Source organism: Amaranthus tricolor, chromosome 6 (assembly GCF_026212465.1).
Source record: "Amaranthus tricolor cultivar Red isolate AtriRed21 chromosome 6, ASM2621246v1, whole genome shotgun sequence".
NCBI classification, from domain to species: Eukaryota; Viridiplantae; Streptophyta; class Magnoliopsida; order Caryophyllales; family Amaranthaceae; genus Amaranthus; species Amaranthus tricolor.
In genome coordinates, this window is record NC_080052.1 from 29,023,371 (window position 1) to 29,042,465 (window position 19,095).

The following is a 19,095-nucleotide window of genomic DNA, read 5'->3' on the forward strand; positions in this document are numbered from 1 at the left end:
TGTTCAGAATTCTTTGTTTAGCTTGCACGTTGTAAACATTGATATTTTAGTAATTGTAATTCGCAAAAAAACATTAAGACTATTATTCACAAAAAAATGTTAAAATTATAAATAGTAAAAAACCTAAACTTTAAGGTTTATATTTGTAAATAATTCAGTTAATTAATTATAAGTCAAGTCTTAAAGTTAGAGCTACAAGTCTTTGTAGGTTTTATGGCGTGTTTAAGTCGACTCTAAATTTTTAAAATTATGGATCATGACCCATTCTAGCTACATTTTGAAAATTCAACTTATCATCCCACATGGTAGCATTAAATAATTAGTAATAAAATTCGAATTATAAAAATATTAGAATTACTTTTGTTTTTGCTAAATAATAAGAATGTACATACTAATTAGCGGGAAAATAAAATAAAAAATAAGTCAATTAAAAATATGGATTGATAAGATGCATACAGAAAATGAATTCATAATATAATTGAGATTAGAGACAAAACAATAGGACTGTGACTAAATCTATAATACACCCATTAACTATTATTAAGATAATATAAGTATGTCATTTTATGCTACAATTAGTGATTATATGAGTTTTATTGACTTTTCAAAATATATTTGCATTTAATGATGATGAAATTAAAAAAAAAAGAAATATTAATTTTATCAACTTTTTTTTTTATTTTAAAATAAGGCGAATAACCTGTAAAGAAAATACATCAAAGGCAGAAAATAATTTTAATATAAGTCGTAAAAATCAAACTTATATCATAATAGAGAACGAAATTTTTTAACTACTAGATTAATTTATAATTCTCAATATTATCAGTTTTTTATTAATTAATAAATGAATAAATTATCATCCCATCAGGCGGCATAAATTGTGTGTGTTAATTAGGACTTTTAGGATAAGTTTTTAATTAGTTATGATGGAAGTTACAGAAATGCGTGTGTTGAGGTGGATGTGTGGGCACACATTGATGGATCGAATTAGGAACAAAGGGTTTAGGGACAAACTAGGGATAGCCCCAATTTCCGGAAAAATGCGCGAAAATTGATTGAGGTGGTTTGGACATGTGCAGAGAAAGACTTTCGCCGCCCATGTGAGGAGGGTAAAAAGCATTATAGTAGAGGGTAAGAGAAGTCGAAAAAGATCCAGGAGAACTTGGGATGAGCAAATAAAAGTTGACTTACATGAGTTAAATCTCTCTGAGGGCCTGACTAGGAATAGAGATAGTTGGAGGCGCCATATCCATGTTGTAGTCTACTGATGTCCTTTTATATTATCTTTTGGTGTTCTTGTCATCTTGCTTCTCTCGTTTCTTTATTAGTTTTTGTTTACTTTTATTTTGTAGTTGGTTCTACTTATTTATTTTATCTATGCATTCATTTTATCTTTCCCGTGTAGCTACGTCTCCTTATCTCTTCGAATCGAGGGACTCTTTTGGCTGCGCTCTCCTTTATGGATATGAGTTGCTGCCGTCCTTTCCTCCCCAAACCTTATTCATAGTTTTTCTATAAGCGGGATACATTGAATAGGATGATGATGATGATTAAAGCAAAACTTTCAGGATCATACATTCTATATTTTGAAAAACATTTTGAAAATTCAACCAATAGACAATGTTTTAAATTGAGAAAGAGACTTCAATAACCAAATAAATTATTGTACTACGAATTTGCACTATTTAGTCTACTTAGGAGGACATTTTTATTATCACCTCACGTCATCATCGTCATCATCGTCTGCTTCAGTATATCTCGCACATAGAAAAAAACTATGGACAGGGTCTGGGGAGGGAAGGACGGCGGCAACTCATACCCGTAGAGGAGAGCGCGTCCAAAGGTGTCCCCCGGCTCGAGAAAGATACGGAGATGTAGGTACAAGGGCAAGAAAACCTATAAAAGAAAAAAAATAGACCCACCTACAAAATAAAAGGGGACAACAAAACTTATAAAAACTAATAAACTAATAAAGAAACAAGAGGAGCAGGATTGTAAGAACCTACGAGGAAATCAATAATCTAAAACATAGATATGACGCCTCCAACTATTCCTATTCCTGATAAGGCCCTCGGAGAGGTTTAGCTCCCGCAAGTCAAGTTTTATCTGCTTATCCCAAATTCTCCTGGGTCTTCCTCGATTCCTCTTACTCTTTGCTATAATGCTTTCTACTCTCCTCACAGGGGCAGTGAGAGTCTTTCTATGCACATGACCAAACCATCTTAATCTATTTTCGCGCATTTTTCCAGAAATAAAGGCGACTCCTAATTTGTCTCTAAACTCTTGATTCCTAATTCGATCCATCAATGTGTAGAGTCTTTCTCTACACGTAACAAAACCATCTTGATATATTATCACCTTACATGGTAGCAATAAATTATAGTAGTGACATTTCGAATTGTAAAATTATTAGGATTATTTTTAATTTTCTTTCCTTCATACTTATTAGTTTTGTATTTATTAAAAAGCGGGAGAAAAAAAAATAAGTCAGTGAATGATATGCGGATAAATCGCATAAAGAAAATGAATTCGTAATATAATTGAGATTAGAGACAAATGGATAGGCCTATGACAAAATCTATAATATATTAACTATGATTAATGTAAAAAACTTTTGACATCATCATCTTCAAATTTATAAATTATCTTACTATGAAAAATTTTCCTTCAATATGTCATTATTATTATTGTATATCTTAATTATTTATACAATTAGTGATTTAAATGAGTTTTATTGACTTTTCAAAATATACTTGCATTTGATGTATTAGGAAGCAAAGAATTTTTCACAGTATATTGCACAATAATTAAGAAACGACGAGATCATTTAAATCGTGTGTTGATATTAAGGAGGGTTCAAATATATAGATGAAAATAAAAGAAAGTCGTGGAGATATTTCTGCAAAAGAAAATTATAGCAAAGTAAATGCCACACACTGAAAAGAAAAGTGTTATATTATCTTAGGAAATTTTCCAATAAAACAAGCATAAGTGTGATGTATATAATTTTGAATTAATCAATCTTATATTTAATTTTAAAATTAACAATTAATATTTATTTTTTTTTTGCATTTATCTCAAAAAAAATTATTATCACCATATACATCTTGCACGGTTAGTAATATAGTAAAAAAACTAAGCAAACTTTTTACAGTAAATTTATTAGAACAAACTAATTAATGTCAAATCAAATAATTTTGCATTATTTTACAAAAATAGCCATATTGCTCTATAAAAGGATGGAATGGGTCGCTCATCAATTTATTCAACCAAAAATATCCTTACAACCAAAAGGCAAGAAAAGAATTAAGATGGGTTTTCTAATGAAAGCTTTTTTGTGTCTTAGCCTTTTACTTTTTTGTTCTTACATTCAGGCATCGGCTAGAGACTTCGTTGGTAGTCGTGGGAGTCCAGGTTACTCATTTATTTATTATCTTTTAATTTTGAGATATATGATCGATACATATTCCTTATATATTTATACTTAAACTATTAATATTAGTTTCAGTTTATTTTTCCACTTTAAAATATTTTTTTTTGGTAAAAAAAATTAATTGCTGGATGAAGCTATATTTTAATACCCACAAATAATAATGGATCAATATGAAAGTTGTGTATGGTAAATTATTGGTTTTTTCAAATATCTAGCACTCTTTTTGTTTTAATTTGTTTGTACACTTTATTTAAAAACTCTCATAATCATAGTTATAGTATCTCTTCTCTCCGTTCTTTAAAGAAGTTTACATGTCTCATTTTGGATGTTCTATTTGTTGTTTTCATAAGGAATTTTTCCATTTATATAATAAATTTTGGACAAAAATAACTTTGGTCATCTTCATTTTAATATTTTAATAATGTTTATGGTCCTCATATATCTTTCACTAACTTCATTTTAACATTTTTCTATTTCTTTTGGTCCCTACATCTTTTACGCTAATTTTACCAAAATACTTTTTTTATAGTTGTGATCCCCGTATTTTTTTCACTAACTTTTTTTAATATTTTTTTATTTTTTATTTTTTTTGGTCCATGCATTTCCTCTATCAAATTAATTATTTAATAAAATAATATCTATACTATCTAAAAGTAAATATTTTTCTTAATTTCCGAGAATAATCCTTATGAAAACTTTATTAAGAAACGGAGATAGCATAACAATTGACTAAAACGGAGTAATTGATATTAAAATAAATAACTTGTAAAACGAGACGATACACCGTCATAGATTATTAAGTAATGATGATTAATTATTGTTTTGTTGTACTGCAGTTCCAATTGGCCGTATGCTCTGTCCTTCTTATCGTCGTTGTCCTCGAGTTCCCCCTGGTGTCGGAAAACAAGTTATGGATAATAAGCCAGCCAAGAAGAGCGTGATTGAACCCCAAGGTCGTGGTGGCTACAATGGCGGACAACCTTAATTAGAGATTAGGGAATAGTCCCTCGTTTCACTCATTTTGCTACATTTCATCTTATTGAAACTTTTACTTTAGTAAAAATTGTAGTAAAATGAAGAAATAGTATGTTTCATGTGAAACTCGAACTTATGACTGTTTGTCGCAAAAATTATTAGCTTCTGTTTGTAGTGTAAGATAAGTTTAAGTTGATAATTGTATATAAAATATGTTGGAGTAATCTCAATTTTTAAATAAACCATATTTGAATATTTTACTATATTTTATTTAATTATTTGGTTTTAGATTATAGTAGAGGGTAATAGGAGTCGAGAAAGACCCAGGAAAACTTGGGATGAGCAGATAAAACTTGACTTACGAGAGCTAAACCTATCTGAGAGCCTGATTAGGGATAGGGGTAGTTAGAGGCGTTATATCCAAGTTTTAGATTATTGATATCCTCGCAGGTTCTTGCCATCCTGCTCCTCTCGTTTCTTTATTAGTTTATTAGTTTTTATAAGTTTTTTGTCCCCTTTTATTTTGTAGGTGTGTCTATTTTTTTTTTCTTTTATAGGTATTTTTTTTCCCTTGTACCTACGTCTCTGTATCTTTTTCGAGCTGGGAGACTCCTTTGACCGCGCTGTCTTCTATGAGTATGACTTATGAGTTGCCGCCATCTTTCCCTCCCCAGATCCTGTCAATAGTTTTTTTTCTATGTGTGGGATATATTGGGTTGGATGATGATGATGATTTGGTTTTCATCTTATACAATTTTTTTAGAATATTTTTGTTGTTCATCATGGTATAATATGTTAAAATGTTTAAGGGCAAACAAAATTTGCGAACTACAGCTTTAAATTTTAGCACTTCTGCGAATTGCAGCCTTAATGTTTATTTTTTGCGAAGTACAACCACCAATGTATTAAAGTTTATAGATTCAGGCAAAAAATACAGAATTCCGACTTCTTAACCTAAAATTCCAACCATCAAAATTGGCTAAATGGTGTTAGCTAGCTCAGATTTCTCATTTCTTAATTAGAAAATGAGCCCAACACAATTTTTAATTTCATGAAGAAACGTAAGAGAGTCTTGCTATATATGTGTCACAAAGTCATTGGATTATATTTGTTTTGTCTTTTGGTCTAAATTTGTACACTCGCATATATAATTCACACAAAAAAATACTCTTCACCAAAAATCTGAAAATTTGTTACTCAAATTATTGGGAGTTACAATAACAAAATAAATCATTTTGTTTTGAGTTTGTTTGAGTGATATAGAGGGAAGAGAAATGACAAAAGAAATGAGATTTTTTTTTCATTATAAATCTTCCTCCAAATATTTTTAAGTAGACATTAAAAGTTTTTAAAACAATATAGTGGCAAATCACCCCACCCGGCTTTCTGATGCAAATTAATAATGCATAAAAAATCTCATAATTTTAAATCAATATAATTATTAGGCTCATCATATTATTATCACAAATTCACAATTACTTTTTATTAACATATCGAATAATTTAAAGTAAATTTCTTATTTAAAACTTTTTTTTATCTAAATAAAACATCACTCAATTTTATTCACTATTATTGTCCTAATTTCTTTTTGATTACCTATCGATTATTCTAAATTTGTGTTTTATTTTTAATTTATAAGCTAAAGTTTATTAATATCAACATATTATAGTTTTTACTCGCGCATACTTTGAGATTTTTTTGCTTGAAATAGTGTAAATAAGAGGGAATATAATACTCCATATACAATCATTGACTTTAAAAGTCTTTTTGTAAACAAAAGTATACTTAAAATTTGAAAGAAATATCCTTTCGAAATAAATTCTAAATGTTGGTATTAAAAATAAGGAGTGTCAATTAATCTATCTATAATCTATAACTATTACTAAAATAAAATAGTTGATGTCATCACTTTTAAAAATTGTTTACATGTCACTTTTTCAGTTAAAATTTTTCCTTTAAAATTCAATGATGATGTCATTATTTGACGTTTCTACTTTTTAATTATGACTATAATATTATTCAATCTGATTGATTTTTTACTTTTTAAATCACATCATTTAATTAATTTATTAAAAAATCATACATTTCTGTTCAATTATTTATAAAATCGTTATTTTATTCAATAAATATAGAATATTTTGAGATGGTTAAAATATAAAACCGTAAATTTTTAATTTTTTTTATATATATAAATATGTCAGAAAAATTAATAAAGTCATGCATTGCACCGATATTATCAATGATTATCTAGATAGATATAAGGTAAAATTAATCGAATAAATTAAAAAATGTAGATAAATTTTGTGGGGTAGATGAAGAGAATTTTTTGGGTTTTCTGTGAGACATTAAAGTTCTTGTAAAAGTAACAATCATAGAAATTGCAGAGAAACATTAAAATTTGTTATACTTTCCATGCTGAATATACTCCATCCATTCGTGCTATTAAAAATTGTTAAATATTTTTTTTATTGTTCCATGAAATTTGTTTTACTTTTATTTTTGTAATTCAGACATTTAATCCACCTATTACCTTTTTTTTATTTTATATATATATATATATATATATATATATATATATATATATATATATATATATATATATATCCCAGCAAACAGCAAGATTATCAGTAGCCATATTTGGTGTCGTCCTATGCACGGGTGGTACAAAGATAAACTTCGATGCTTGTGTACTCTGAGCTCAGTGGCCCTTCTCCCTTTCACCTCCTTATTGATAACATTGTTAATTCTATTTTTATATCTCTTAACTAAAAATCATAAAATTTTGATATAATGAAAATATTCAATAAGACGATTCAAACAAGATTTCACTTGACTATATTTTTTCTAATATATTAGTCGCAATACATAAAAAAACTTGAAAGACGAATAATTTCAATAACTCTTATGTAACTACTATTTCAAAACGGAAAAGCAAAGTAGAAGCACAGGTTCCACTAAAAAAATTTGTTGAAGTTTCACATGAATAACAACCTACTGATGATTTTTATTTATTTATTTTTCCACTATATATCAATAGGACTTAATTTACAATGCCGCCAACGAACAATTGGACCATATGACTATGAAGGAACAATTGGGTGCCTCACAAATCACATCAATCACTTTGAAGTTTCGTAAAAAATCATAGAATTAAATAAAATAGAATTGTTTGGATAGGAAAAAATATTACTTAATAAAGAAAGTTAGTGGAAAAAATATAGAGACACAACTAATAAAAAATATTTTATAAAATTAGTGGAAAACATGTTAAGACTATAAGAAATATAAAAATGTTAAAATAAAGTTAGGGAAAGATATATGAGGATCTTGCTCATCTGGCTCAGCTAAATTATTTTGTATCGCCGTTTGTGGCTTTTTTGAGATATCTCGGTATCTCCTTTGCACATGAAGAGTGAGGAGAGGAAACCCTTCCTAAAATGTGGACCTCTTTTTCACACTGATGCAACTGATAAGGAGAGCCCTGATTATCTGGGTTTTCCTACCTTACTGTAATTATTTGTTTAGTGTTAATAGAAAATCGTTTGTCAAAAAAAAGACATATGAAGATCATAAACATTATTAAATCAAATCTTAAATAGTAATGCTAATCGATTTTTACATGGCTAATTGAGTTGCATATTAATTAAATTCCAATACTTGCTATAATGTTTTTGATTGATTGATGACCAATGCAATCCTAATTGCTATGTTTCTTTCATTCACCATTGTCACTTAGGTTTCTTCCTATTATTTACTGTTATTGTCTCATTTTTTTAAGCTTATTTATCAATGTCTTATTTCAATTTTGAATATTTTTAATTGTGTTTAAGTAAAAACTATAAAAAACTGATATTAATAAAATTTACATTAAGATAAATCAAATAAGATCATATTTGATTATATTTTTACTTATAGATTAAAAACAAAATACAAATTAAGAGTAATTGATAAATAGTGATTAAAAACCAAATGGAACAATAATAGTGAATAGAAGGGAGTATAATGAAGCGCAACTAGAAAAACATATTTATCTCGGTTACAGAGTAAGTATCACTTTTAAGAAAGATTCAATAACACGATTATTCTCGCTCTACGCCTCTACTATGTAATAAAAATAAACACAACTAAATCACTCATATTCTTATATACAACATGTTTCCCAAAACCCTGATCATGTATCTTATGAGGGGATACATGTTTCCCAAAACACAACTAAATACGCTGGGTATGATGATGATGTATCAATTCTATTGGAATGTTTATGAGTGCAGAGAGAGTTGTTTAGAGTGGTCTGGTGAAATAGTTTTGGAAGCAGCCATAGATGTAAAAAAGCGCAGCTGATCGAATTGCTGAACAGTGGCAGCATCCTTGTCACCTCGTCCGCTGCAGTTAACAACCACTTTGGTTCCATTTGGTAGAGTTGGGCACAGTTTTTCTAGGTATCCAAGTGCATGTGATGCTTCAAGTGCTGGAAATATGCCTTCTAATTTGCACAAATTCTTGTATGCTGCATGCATTCCAAAAATTAATTTTTTTGTACATTATTTTGTAACTATCTCTACCATAACAATCCAAATATATTTCTATTTTGGTTTGCTTGTTTAAAGTTATAATATTGTCATTCATGATAACGTGTCCATCGTATATTATTATTTTTATCTACATATTTTTTATTTGTTTCTAATTACTTTTAGTATATATAAACAATTTTAGAATTCATGTCAATTTCTTAATTTTTGTGTCAATGGCTATTGTTTCAATTTCATAGAGCCATCAAAATTTAATAAGGCTAATTTAAAAAATTTATGCAGTGTTTGCAAATTAGTTGTTGGATAATTTAATTTACTTATAATGTTTGATCCATCTTTATAGGTTGACTATAAATATAGATATTCGGTAAAATAATTATTGATTGATATTATTTAATTTTTAGCAAGCTAAGCGAATAATTGAAAAAACTAAGCAAAAAAAAATGCTTAAAGTTCAATAAAAAAAAGTCGGCACTTTAATTGCTTAATAGTTATTAGTTTATTAATTCTTTAGTTATTTAATCAATAAAAAGGTAAGATAAAAAGTCAAAAATTAATTAATAAATTAATAAAAAATTAATTTTTAAAGTTGAAACTTTAATCAAAAAAGGTGAAGGTTTTTGATCGGGTGCTAAATTTGTGGTGATAAGGGGATCAATAAGGAAATGACATGTCCTATTCCTTGCGAGGTAATTACGCAAATTAAAGCTTACCAAGTAGGGCTTCTTCATCTGTGACTGCGTGGAACTCTGCGCGTCCGTTGTCCTTCAAGAAGCTCAGCTCTGGTCCCACTCCTGGACATTCCAACCTGCGATTTCATGGCCTTCACTATCTTAGTTTCTCCTCATTATAACTTATAGTATTTTATTAATACTATGCTTAATAAGTTTACATTGTTGAAGCTCTAATATATTATATTCTATTTGGCCTTTGATATCATATTAACAAAATTAATTAAAAATAATTAAGTCAATGGTTAAACCCTATAATAAATTATATACTTATTGGTCTAGTTCTACATATTATTGTTGTTAGAGTAAATAACATAAGTTTTTAAATGATCTGATTTCATGACATCGTATTAGAAGTTAGCGTGATAAAAGGTTACTAGTTCGAATCTCAATCGCATCTCATTTAAAAGTGAAATATGTAGCGGCAAATATAAGGAGGTCATGTGTTGCGTTCACATTTGTCACCCAAAGGAATCTCATTTAAGAAGACGTGTTATAGTATATAACATATACTGAGACGTCAACTATCAGTTTAAGCTTATAAGTGAGTTGGTTTCTTGACAATTCTAAATCATTTAATTATATAATACTTACCCAACTCCAATTGAGTAAGGACCAATAATTTGACCTTCATCATCTTGTAACAAATAGCTCATAGTCCCATGATAAACACCAACATCACCTTTACTTAAAGTAGCTGAATGCCAACCACTTTCCAATCCATATCCAGCTGCTTCAATCCCAATCAATCTAACATCTTCATCATCAATAAATTCATGGAATAAACCCATTGCATTGGATCCACCTCCTACACATGCAACCAGAACATCCGGTTTCCCACCCCATTTATCCATTGCTTGTTTCCTTACTTCCTTGCCTATCACTGACTGGAACTCTCGCACCATAGTCGGTAGTGGGTGGGGCCCCACTACTGAAGCTGGCAAGTGATAGCTGCTTTCAAAGTTTGCTACCCATTCTCTAACTGCTTCTGAACTTGCGTCTTTAAAGTTCCCTTCAACCGCTTTTACCTTCATTTCATCGTACATTTTTAACACATTAGTCTAAAAAAGCACTACTAAAAAATTGTTAAAGATTAAATATAAATACCGATACTATTAACGGCCCGTTTGGTATTTGGTAGTAAATGATGGTAATCGGAATGAAAAACTAGTGTAATTTTGGTTGAAAAATCTTTTGGCTACCTTGATGGTCATGCTTGTCCAATTATAATCATCTCATTTTCTTCATAAAATTTATTCCAATGAATTACTATTGGGAGATGTGATATTAGGTGGTAATGAAAATTTATAATCAAAAAAACTCTTTTATGATCAAAGTTTCATTACCATGGGAATGATATGAAACTTTTGATGAAATTTTTCACTATAAGTCATCCAAATTACCATCATTTAGTCTCAATAACTAAACGGGCCGTAAATACTACTACCTTCTATTCAACTTAAGTGTCTTATTGGATTTTTGATACTGTTCATCAATCACACTCTTAAGTTTTATTTTGTTCTTAATCTATAAGCTAGTAGTATAATATAATCATGCTAGATTTCGTCTGGTTCATCTCAGTACATAGATTATTAAATATCAATTTTTTTTATAATTTTTTATTATACACAATTAGGAATATTAAAAATAGTACATTATCAAATGTATCCAATCAAATGGACACTTAGATGGAATAGGAGGAAGTATAATAATTTATCTAAAGGTCTTTAATTCTTTTTAAAATATTTTTATGACAGTCTCAGCGTTTATCAAATTTTTCGGCTCGATTGCAAGGTTAATAAACACTATAATACTCCTAATATCTTTGTAGAATATTAAGAAATACGAATTAAGATGTTCAATAGAAAAAATAGTTAAAAGATGAAAAAGTATAAAATAAAAAAAATATGAGAAATTTTATGTGGTAATCTTGAATTATCGGATTTTTTACGCGGTAGAAAAACATTTTTTTAATGCACGTGGTGACCTTAAGCTTCCGTCTTTTCCATATAGTAGACAAAAGAGAAGTGTTTTTGTTAACTTTACGCTATTTTTCCGAACATAGTGGCTTTTTTTTTCAAAAAATAGTTGTCGCGATCGTTCTATTTGGCCCCATATTTCGTAATCCAGTCGAAATGAATATTTAATCTAACAAAAAATTTAATATTTTGTATACCACATGAAAAATTTGAAAATTCAAAGATCACCATGTGAATTTATTATTTACCACGTAGAAAAAACTCAAAAACACAACATATAATTTTCTGAAAAATATTTTGGAAACGAAATAATTTGCATGTATTTCAATGATTTTGGTACATTACATAGATTTTTAGTTTTATATAATAAGTTTTTGTTGGTTGTTAAAAAAATTTAATTAATTGATCATGAAAATTTTATATTCTGTAAGCTTTAGTTCAATTAATACTTAATGTATTATCTTTAATCATTTTCTAACAATAGTAAACGGTAAAAATAAGTTCAATTCACTAAAATTGATAAGAAAAAAATGTGTACTTGTGCCCCTAGCAGCTTCATGAGTTGTACATTAGAAGGTTGCCTCTCCATATCAAGGCTACCCATTAGGATTGTGCAAGAGAGACCAAGCTTGGCGCATACAGCCGCAGTTGCAACTCCATTTTGGCCCGAACCTGTGGCCGTGACTATGCTTGTACGACCCATACGTTTAGCAAGCATGGCTTGTGCAAGAGCATTGTTGATCTTGTGAGCACCTCCATGATTCAAATCCTCCCTCTTTATGTAAATTTGTGGCCCTTCCCCATTGTTGTTCTTATAATGATTTGTTAGCCTTTCAGCATAGTATAAGGGTGTTTCCCTCCCTACATAATCCCTTAAGGCTGTTTCCAACTCTTCCTGCCATTAGACAATAATAAAAGTGTTAATATTGATAAAGTATATAACATATCTGATGTGTTTCGGTTGAAAATTTAAGGTGATGTTATCTCCAACCAACCCATTCATAATTTTGCAGAAGTCAGAAGTTTTTTGTGTCAGACAAAAAAAACGAAATAATATACTGTATCCCTGTTGTTTGTCCAATTAAGAATTTAACACTATTTATTATTAGTTACTTTTAGTTTCTCTTTCATTCTTAATCGATAAATCCAAAACCCGATAAAATATGATTTTGTTTTATCCATCTCAATGTAAATTTATACCAAGCTTTTTACCCACAATTAAAATAAAAAAATTTAATTAGTGTATTGACAAATGTACAATCACAAATAAAACAATAGTATGAATATAAGGGGGAGTATGCCCTACTACATGTTGTACCTATTCCACTGTGTTAAATAAGTATATTTTAACCTTTTTTTTTTATAATAAGTTGTACAGTCAAGCAAAAATTTAAATTTTTACTACATGTTTTAACACCATTGAAAAAGATTTAAAATAATTGGAGGAGAGACCAACCTGAAATTTGGTGTCATTAAGAGCCTTGTGGAATTCTTCTTCAAGTTCACTTAAGCATGTTATTAACAATTCAGGCACATACTTACCGCCAAATTTCCCAAATCTTCCATTATTATTATTATTTTTTTTATTATTATTATTAATACTAATACTATTCTTATCAGTTTTCTTACATGTTAAATTCCCACCTAATTTCAAGGAATTTGACATAGTAACAATTCCTACTTTCCTTTTTTCTTGGGTATTATTCCATAATTTGTGTGTCAAATGAAAAGAAGATTGAACTTTGCTAAACGTGCTCATTATTTTAGACTTAAAATAAAATTATTATTAAATATGATGAAAATACTTGGGATTGGGATTGTGGTGATATGTTATTGTTCTAAAGAAACTGATAAAGGGTGGCCTTAAATACAAAATGAGAAGATGGTTTATGATTTAATATCAGCACATGTTAAATATTTTACTTCTAAATTGTGTTGGCACGCTTGGGATGGACCCAAAAAGTATTGTCCAACGACATATACTCATTTCTATCCACATATTTATGAGATGTACCGATATTTTCAATAATTCATAATTACTTGCATATTTTTATTAAGTTTCAAAGTGCTGCGTACCATTACTCTCCATTTTTATTTGATGTTTTATAAAAAAAAAATGCTAACAGCATTATACAAAAATAAAATTTTTTAGATGATGGAGTGATTGTTGTAATTATTTCATTACTTGCACTTATTCATGTTATTTTTATGCTCCTTATGTGATGTTTTAGTGGATTTTAGGTAGTGTTGTTGGGAATATTTGACATTTTTGCTTCATGTGCTTAGTAATGTATTTTATGTAATTTAAGGTAAAATTCGGAGTTTTATTAGGTTAGGGGGTGATACTAGATTTGTCATATTATTATTATTTTCGTATCAATAATTGTCTTAGCCTTAATTATTAGTTTTATTTGCATTGTAGTATTAGTTTCTCAACCCAACTACTTGTTGATCCGTGTCTCGTAGTCATAAATCAAACAAACTAATTAACTCGCCTCCTTGTGTTCGACCTGTAGCTACACGTACACCATGCGCTTGCGGTTATTAAAATTTGCCCTACCTAGTTTTTGGCGCCGTTGCCGGGGAGATGTTATTTATAATTTGGAATAATAATGTTAATGGAGAAAAAGAGTGGAGCATATACTTAAAATATATATTCCCTCAGTCCCTCCTATTGACTATTATTGTCCCATTTCATAATTTTATTAAAATCAATATTTTATAATTTTATTAATTAGACACAATTTGAGATATTTGCGATTGAATGTGTGCATTCGTACAAAAATCAAATAGAACAATAATAGTGAATGTGTGGGAGATAAAATAAAGTTAGTCAAAAAATATAAGAATCACAAACATTAAATAATGATAAATAAAGTTAGAGGAAAACAAATATAGATAATAATAATAATAATAATAATAATAATAATAATAATAATAATGATAATAATAATAATAATAATAATAATAATAATAATAATAATAATAATATCAACAAGCACGATTTTATCTTAGTGGATCGATCAAGGACAACTTTTCGTATTCTTAGTACAATTCAATTCTCAAATGTAAGGAAAAAATTTTAGTTGTGTGAACGCACCAAGTAATTTTAGGACTTCGATAAAATGCATGAACCAAATATTTAGTCATATCATTTTCAGGTACTACTTTTATGTGTCTATGAACATCACCCAAAAGTGTCAATACACAAAATATAAGGACGGTTGGTTCTAGATGCACCAAGTGCACGTTTAATGGATTTTTTTGAAGAAGTCATTAATAGATTATACACATTCATGTCAGGTGAATTTGGTGGTTGTTGCACAAGTTGGATATTAAATCCATCTTTTGTTGCTTCATCAACAAAATCCTAGTCATTGGGTGCTATGTGCGGCTTTGCGTTATCTTGTTGAATGATAATGTCTTTTGAAAGCATACTAGGCCATTTAGCTCTGATTGTTGGTATGACATTGATTATGAGCATTGCCCTCATATGCTCTTTGGTGATTGATTGAATTGGTTTAGTTTCTATTTCCCCCCTCCTCCTGTTGTTTGAGCTCCTCTTCGCAGGTTCCTGACTTATAAAAGGCCACATACCTATCTTTCCATAAAAATCACATCACCATTAGATGAATATATTGGTTTTGCTACAACACACATAAACATGATTTTAGGAATAAACCTTTTCGATTGAATTTCCCTATGTGGCTCTACTTCACCCGAAGCAAGATAGTAAGTCTGTGTTTCACGGGTTAGATAGAAATGCTTTTCATCTATGTGAATAATGTTATCTTGTGATTGAAATTTATATGCATCAATTTGTTCATCACAGTAACACTTACAAATCGCAAAAAATAACCTGTGCAACTTATTTTTTTCAATAAGGGCAGGTTTTAGAGGATTTGTGTGCTTCCTTATGATTTTCTTCTTCTTCCATCTAAATACAGTTGATTGTGATATCCCCATTTGTTTTGCCACTGAATGTTGCGTTGTCTTGAGTTCACATTTGATTGCTTTGAATTTTTTATCATCGAATTGAATCATGTTACTTGGTTCTCTTCCAATCCTTTTACTAAAGGTATGAAAAAGCTTGTATGCTTGTACAGTGTTATTTAAATGTACTCAATTCACTCCTATTTATTAAATGCATTGAATAAAAATTACTAATATTTAATTTTATGAAATGACCAAAGATTCACACAAATTACTTATAATATTAATTTTAAAACAAAGTTACTAAAATAATATTTTAATATCAATACACTATACCGTGATTGTTTCACGGAAAAAGAAAAGTAGATTTAGTATTTTATTAAGTAGTCGAACAAGGCATGTAACTAATGCTTTTCACCCTATCTTAGATATGATATGAACCTCCAAAGGCAAAACTTCAACAATACAACTACGGTTACCCCTTCTTTATTATACACTAGATTTTATTTTCCTTGCAATACTTAAACATCATATACCAATTCTTCATTATTATTCTATTTGTTACTTTAATTTTGCACTATAACGTTCAAAAAAATTTCACATATAATTATTTAAGTCTTATATTATAAACTCAATAGAACAAAGTGAATACACGCAAAATAAAATTTTTCTTGCAACACCTGACATCATATACCAATTCTATGTTGACGGATATAGGTAAATTCAAAATACTAGTATAAGCGTACGTGTTGAGCACTTATCTCTACACGCGTGTCAAAACAATCTCAATTATTATTTCTTAATTATATATCATACGATTCAATATAATATATTTTTCATTTAAATGATGGCCGGAAAAGTTTCGAACCTAAACTTCCCTATTCATGGACAAATATAGACTTTTACAAAAAGTTTGGTTTTTCCAGCCATGCAAAAGTATTCAATTTGTGTTTTTTGTTAAAAACAAGTATGTTAGGTAAACTGACGTAATCTCCAAAATTTGAGTTCTACATAGTAAATTAGTAATTGTACAAATCAAATTAACCTTAAATAAATTATTAAACAAACTCAATATTTTAGAGAGAAAAAAGATATACCAGTATATCATAATCTATTATTTATTTTATGCAATAAAGTACATTAATTACGAGAAACTGAGATTATCCAATTCAAACTAATAATGATTTTCATAATTTTTGTCCTTAAAAAATTCTTCCGACCTAGATCCATCGCTTTCTATATCCATATTAATGGTCATACCTTTAATAATTATCTACAAAGATATATTTATAAAGTATCCATCAAAATGATTGGAGGATAATTTCATTTTAGAGATGTTGCGATGTTTTTTAAAATGGAGCTTTTTCTTTATATTAAAAGATAAAAGTTTTTTCATTTTAAGAAAAATAATTATTTAGGACAAAACGTATTGTAATACTATATATATCACTTTAAATATAAAAATGGTTTACAATCACTTAAAAAGTGTTGTTCGGAACTGGATTTGAATAACACCATTTATTATTTTAAGAACCGGCCATGCTTGTACTAATTGACTCAGCAATAGGGATTTGTCAAGAAACCAACTCTACTTAAAACGTAAATTAATGATTCAGGTCTCAAGATATGTTTTATATTCTAACACGTTCCTCCACATGATAGCTCTTTGCGTTAAAAATATGAATAAAGATATGTCTTTCTCAAACTTAACGCGAAATATTCCATTTTAAATGAGATATAAATGTGATTCAAACTCATATTTTTTAGTCATTAAAAAATCTTAAGATATACATCTAAAAGGATTATTTAACTTTCATAATCAAAAGTACAAAAAAATGTATGGCATTTTTAACGTGTAAAGAAAGGGAAATGTAAGCCGCGGGGAGAAACAAAGAAGAGTTAGCATCCTAATTGAACTCCTTGTCCAACACTCCGATAGTCCTATCCTAGTAGGCTACCGTACACAACTTTTTTCAAAGTTTGTAAAATTCAGTCATAATTAAATAATCCTTTCGTTTTAGTTTATGTGGCCAATTTTTTTCTTATTTATTATTTTTAATTTAAATTTTATTTTTAAACTATTAGTTATAATATAGTCATGTGGAATATTATTTGATTTATTTCTATGCAAAAATATTAATATCAACACATTAAAATTTGTTATTATGTTAGATCAAAGATATTAAGATATGAATAAGTGTATTGACATGTTTGTTAAACTAAATAAAACGCATATGTTGAGACGAAGATAATATTTAATTATTTATACCCTATCAAGAAGATTGATAGAATCTATACTAAATATTAACTTTTTATAATTTTAATATACACAAGAAAAAATATTAAAAATTACACAAAGGAGTGTATAAATTAGTGTGAAAATAAAAAGTTTAACTACTAATTTTGGCTTATATAAGAACTAGAGCATTGAAAGGACTTATAATACGGGACAGCTCCGTGTACTAAATGAGTTTGGGCGAATTTAAGGGCCCAGCCCATGAAGCCCATTTTTATTTTTAAGATTTCTGACTTAGCTAGGCCCATTTTCTTTTTGTTTATAGATGTTAGGCTCAACTCTCAAGAAGGGATGAATATTTAAGGATTCGAATTGGGTCTAACTCGACCCTTACCCAATGTCTACTTAGCAGGTGGAATTTAGGCCTGGACCCTAATCTTAAAGGTGTTGAAATTTATTTTAAGATTTATATTCAGATCCTTAAAAATTATTTTTTTAAAGTAAATTTTTTTTTTGGAGAATGAAAATATTTTTCATTAATTCAGAACAAAGCAATAAAAAATTGAACTACGAAAATAAGAGAAACAATTCTAATTTACATCAGCATAAACAAAAAACACACTTTTTCAGAGCTGCAATCCTAATTTGCATCGGTACAAAATATTTTCATTAAGAGTAAATTTACTCTTTATTATTTAAAAATTTAGATCCAAAGCTGGAACTCTTGAGATCCTTAAATTTTCGTAATAATTTTATTTACAATTTACATTTTCACTTTATTTGGCCTCATACTATAGATAGTAACATTTATCTCAAGTGGGAATTTTAGGAGGGAGATGGGACTATTAATGTTGGCAGGACAATGCGTTTATTATTGTTGAGTTTTACTGATAAGCTTTAATTGATATCGTTGCCTGGTTGACAAAGTATTTACCGTAATATTTTATCACCAATTACTTTCAAGGAAAGGTCACCCTCTTCATATAAAGTGTATTCTCCTTTATATTTCCAACACTAATTAATATTTTAACGCTACGTTAGTTTTCTATAAGCCAGATTCACTGGATATGATGATGATGTTAGTTCCTCATTAGCTTGGGCAGAATTTGGATTTGAAACCGCCCAAATTCAATCATTAAGTATATTTTCAAGGAATATAATATGTACAAATTCTTGTGAGAGACGAAGTCTTTGAAAGATCATCTTTAATTGGGTCGATTTATTATATATTTTTTAAAATATTATAAGTAGACATTAAGAATAATGTAAATAGACATTT

General features: G+C 28.7%; 1 protein-coding gene across 1 annotated transcript; it reads right to left on the minus strand.

Moving 5' to 3' along the window:
- Nucleotides 1-8,376: 8,376 nt before the first annotated feature.
- On the minus strand, nucleotides 8,377-13,470 carry LOC130814637 (tryptophan synthase beta chain 1-like). The gene is made up of 5 exons (XM_057680764.1): nucleotides 13,104-13,470; nucleotides 12,186-12,542; nucleotides 10,263-10,696; nucleotides 9,651-9,745; nucleotides 8,377-8,915 (listed from the first exon to the last, which is right to left on the minus strand). The coding sequence occupies exons 1-5, from the start codon at nucleotides 13,404-13,406 to the stop codon at nucleotides 8,668-8,670; spliced, it is 1,437 nt and encodes a 478-aa protein (XP_057536747.1). The 5' UTR covers nucleotides 13,407-13,470; the 3' UTR covers nucleotides 8,377-8,667.
- Between the last annotated feature and the right edge of the window lie 5,625 nt (nucleotides 13,471-19,095).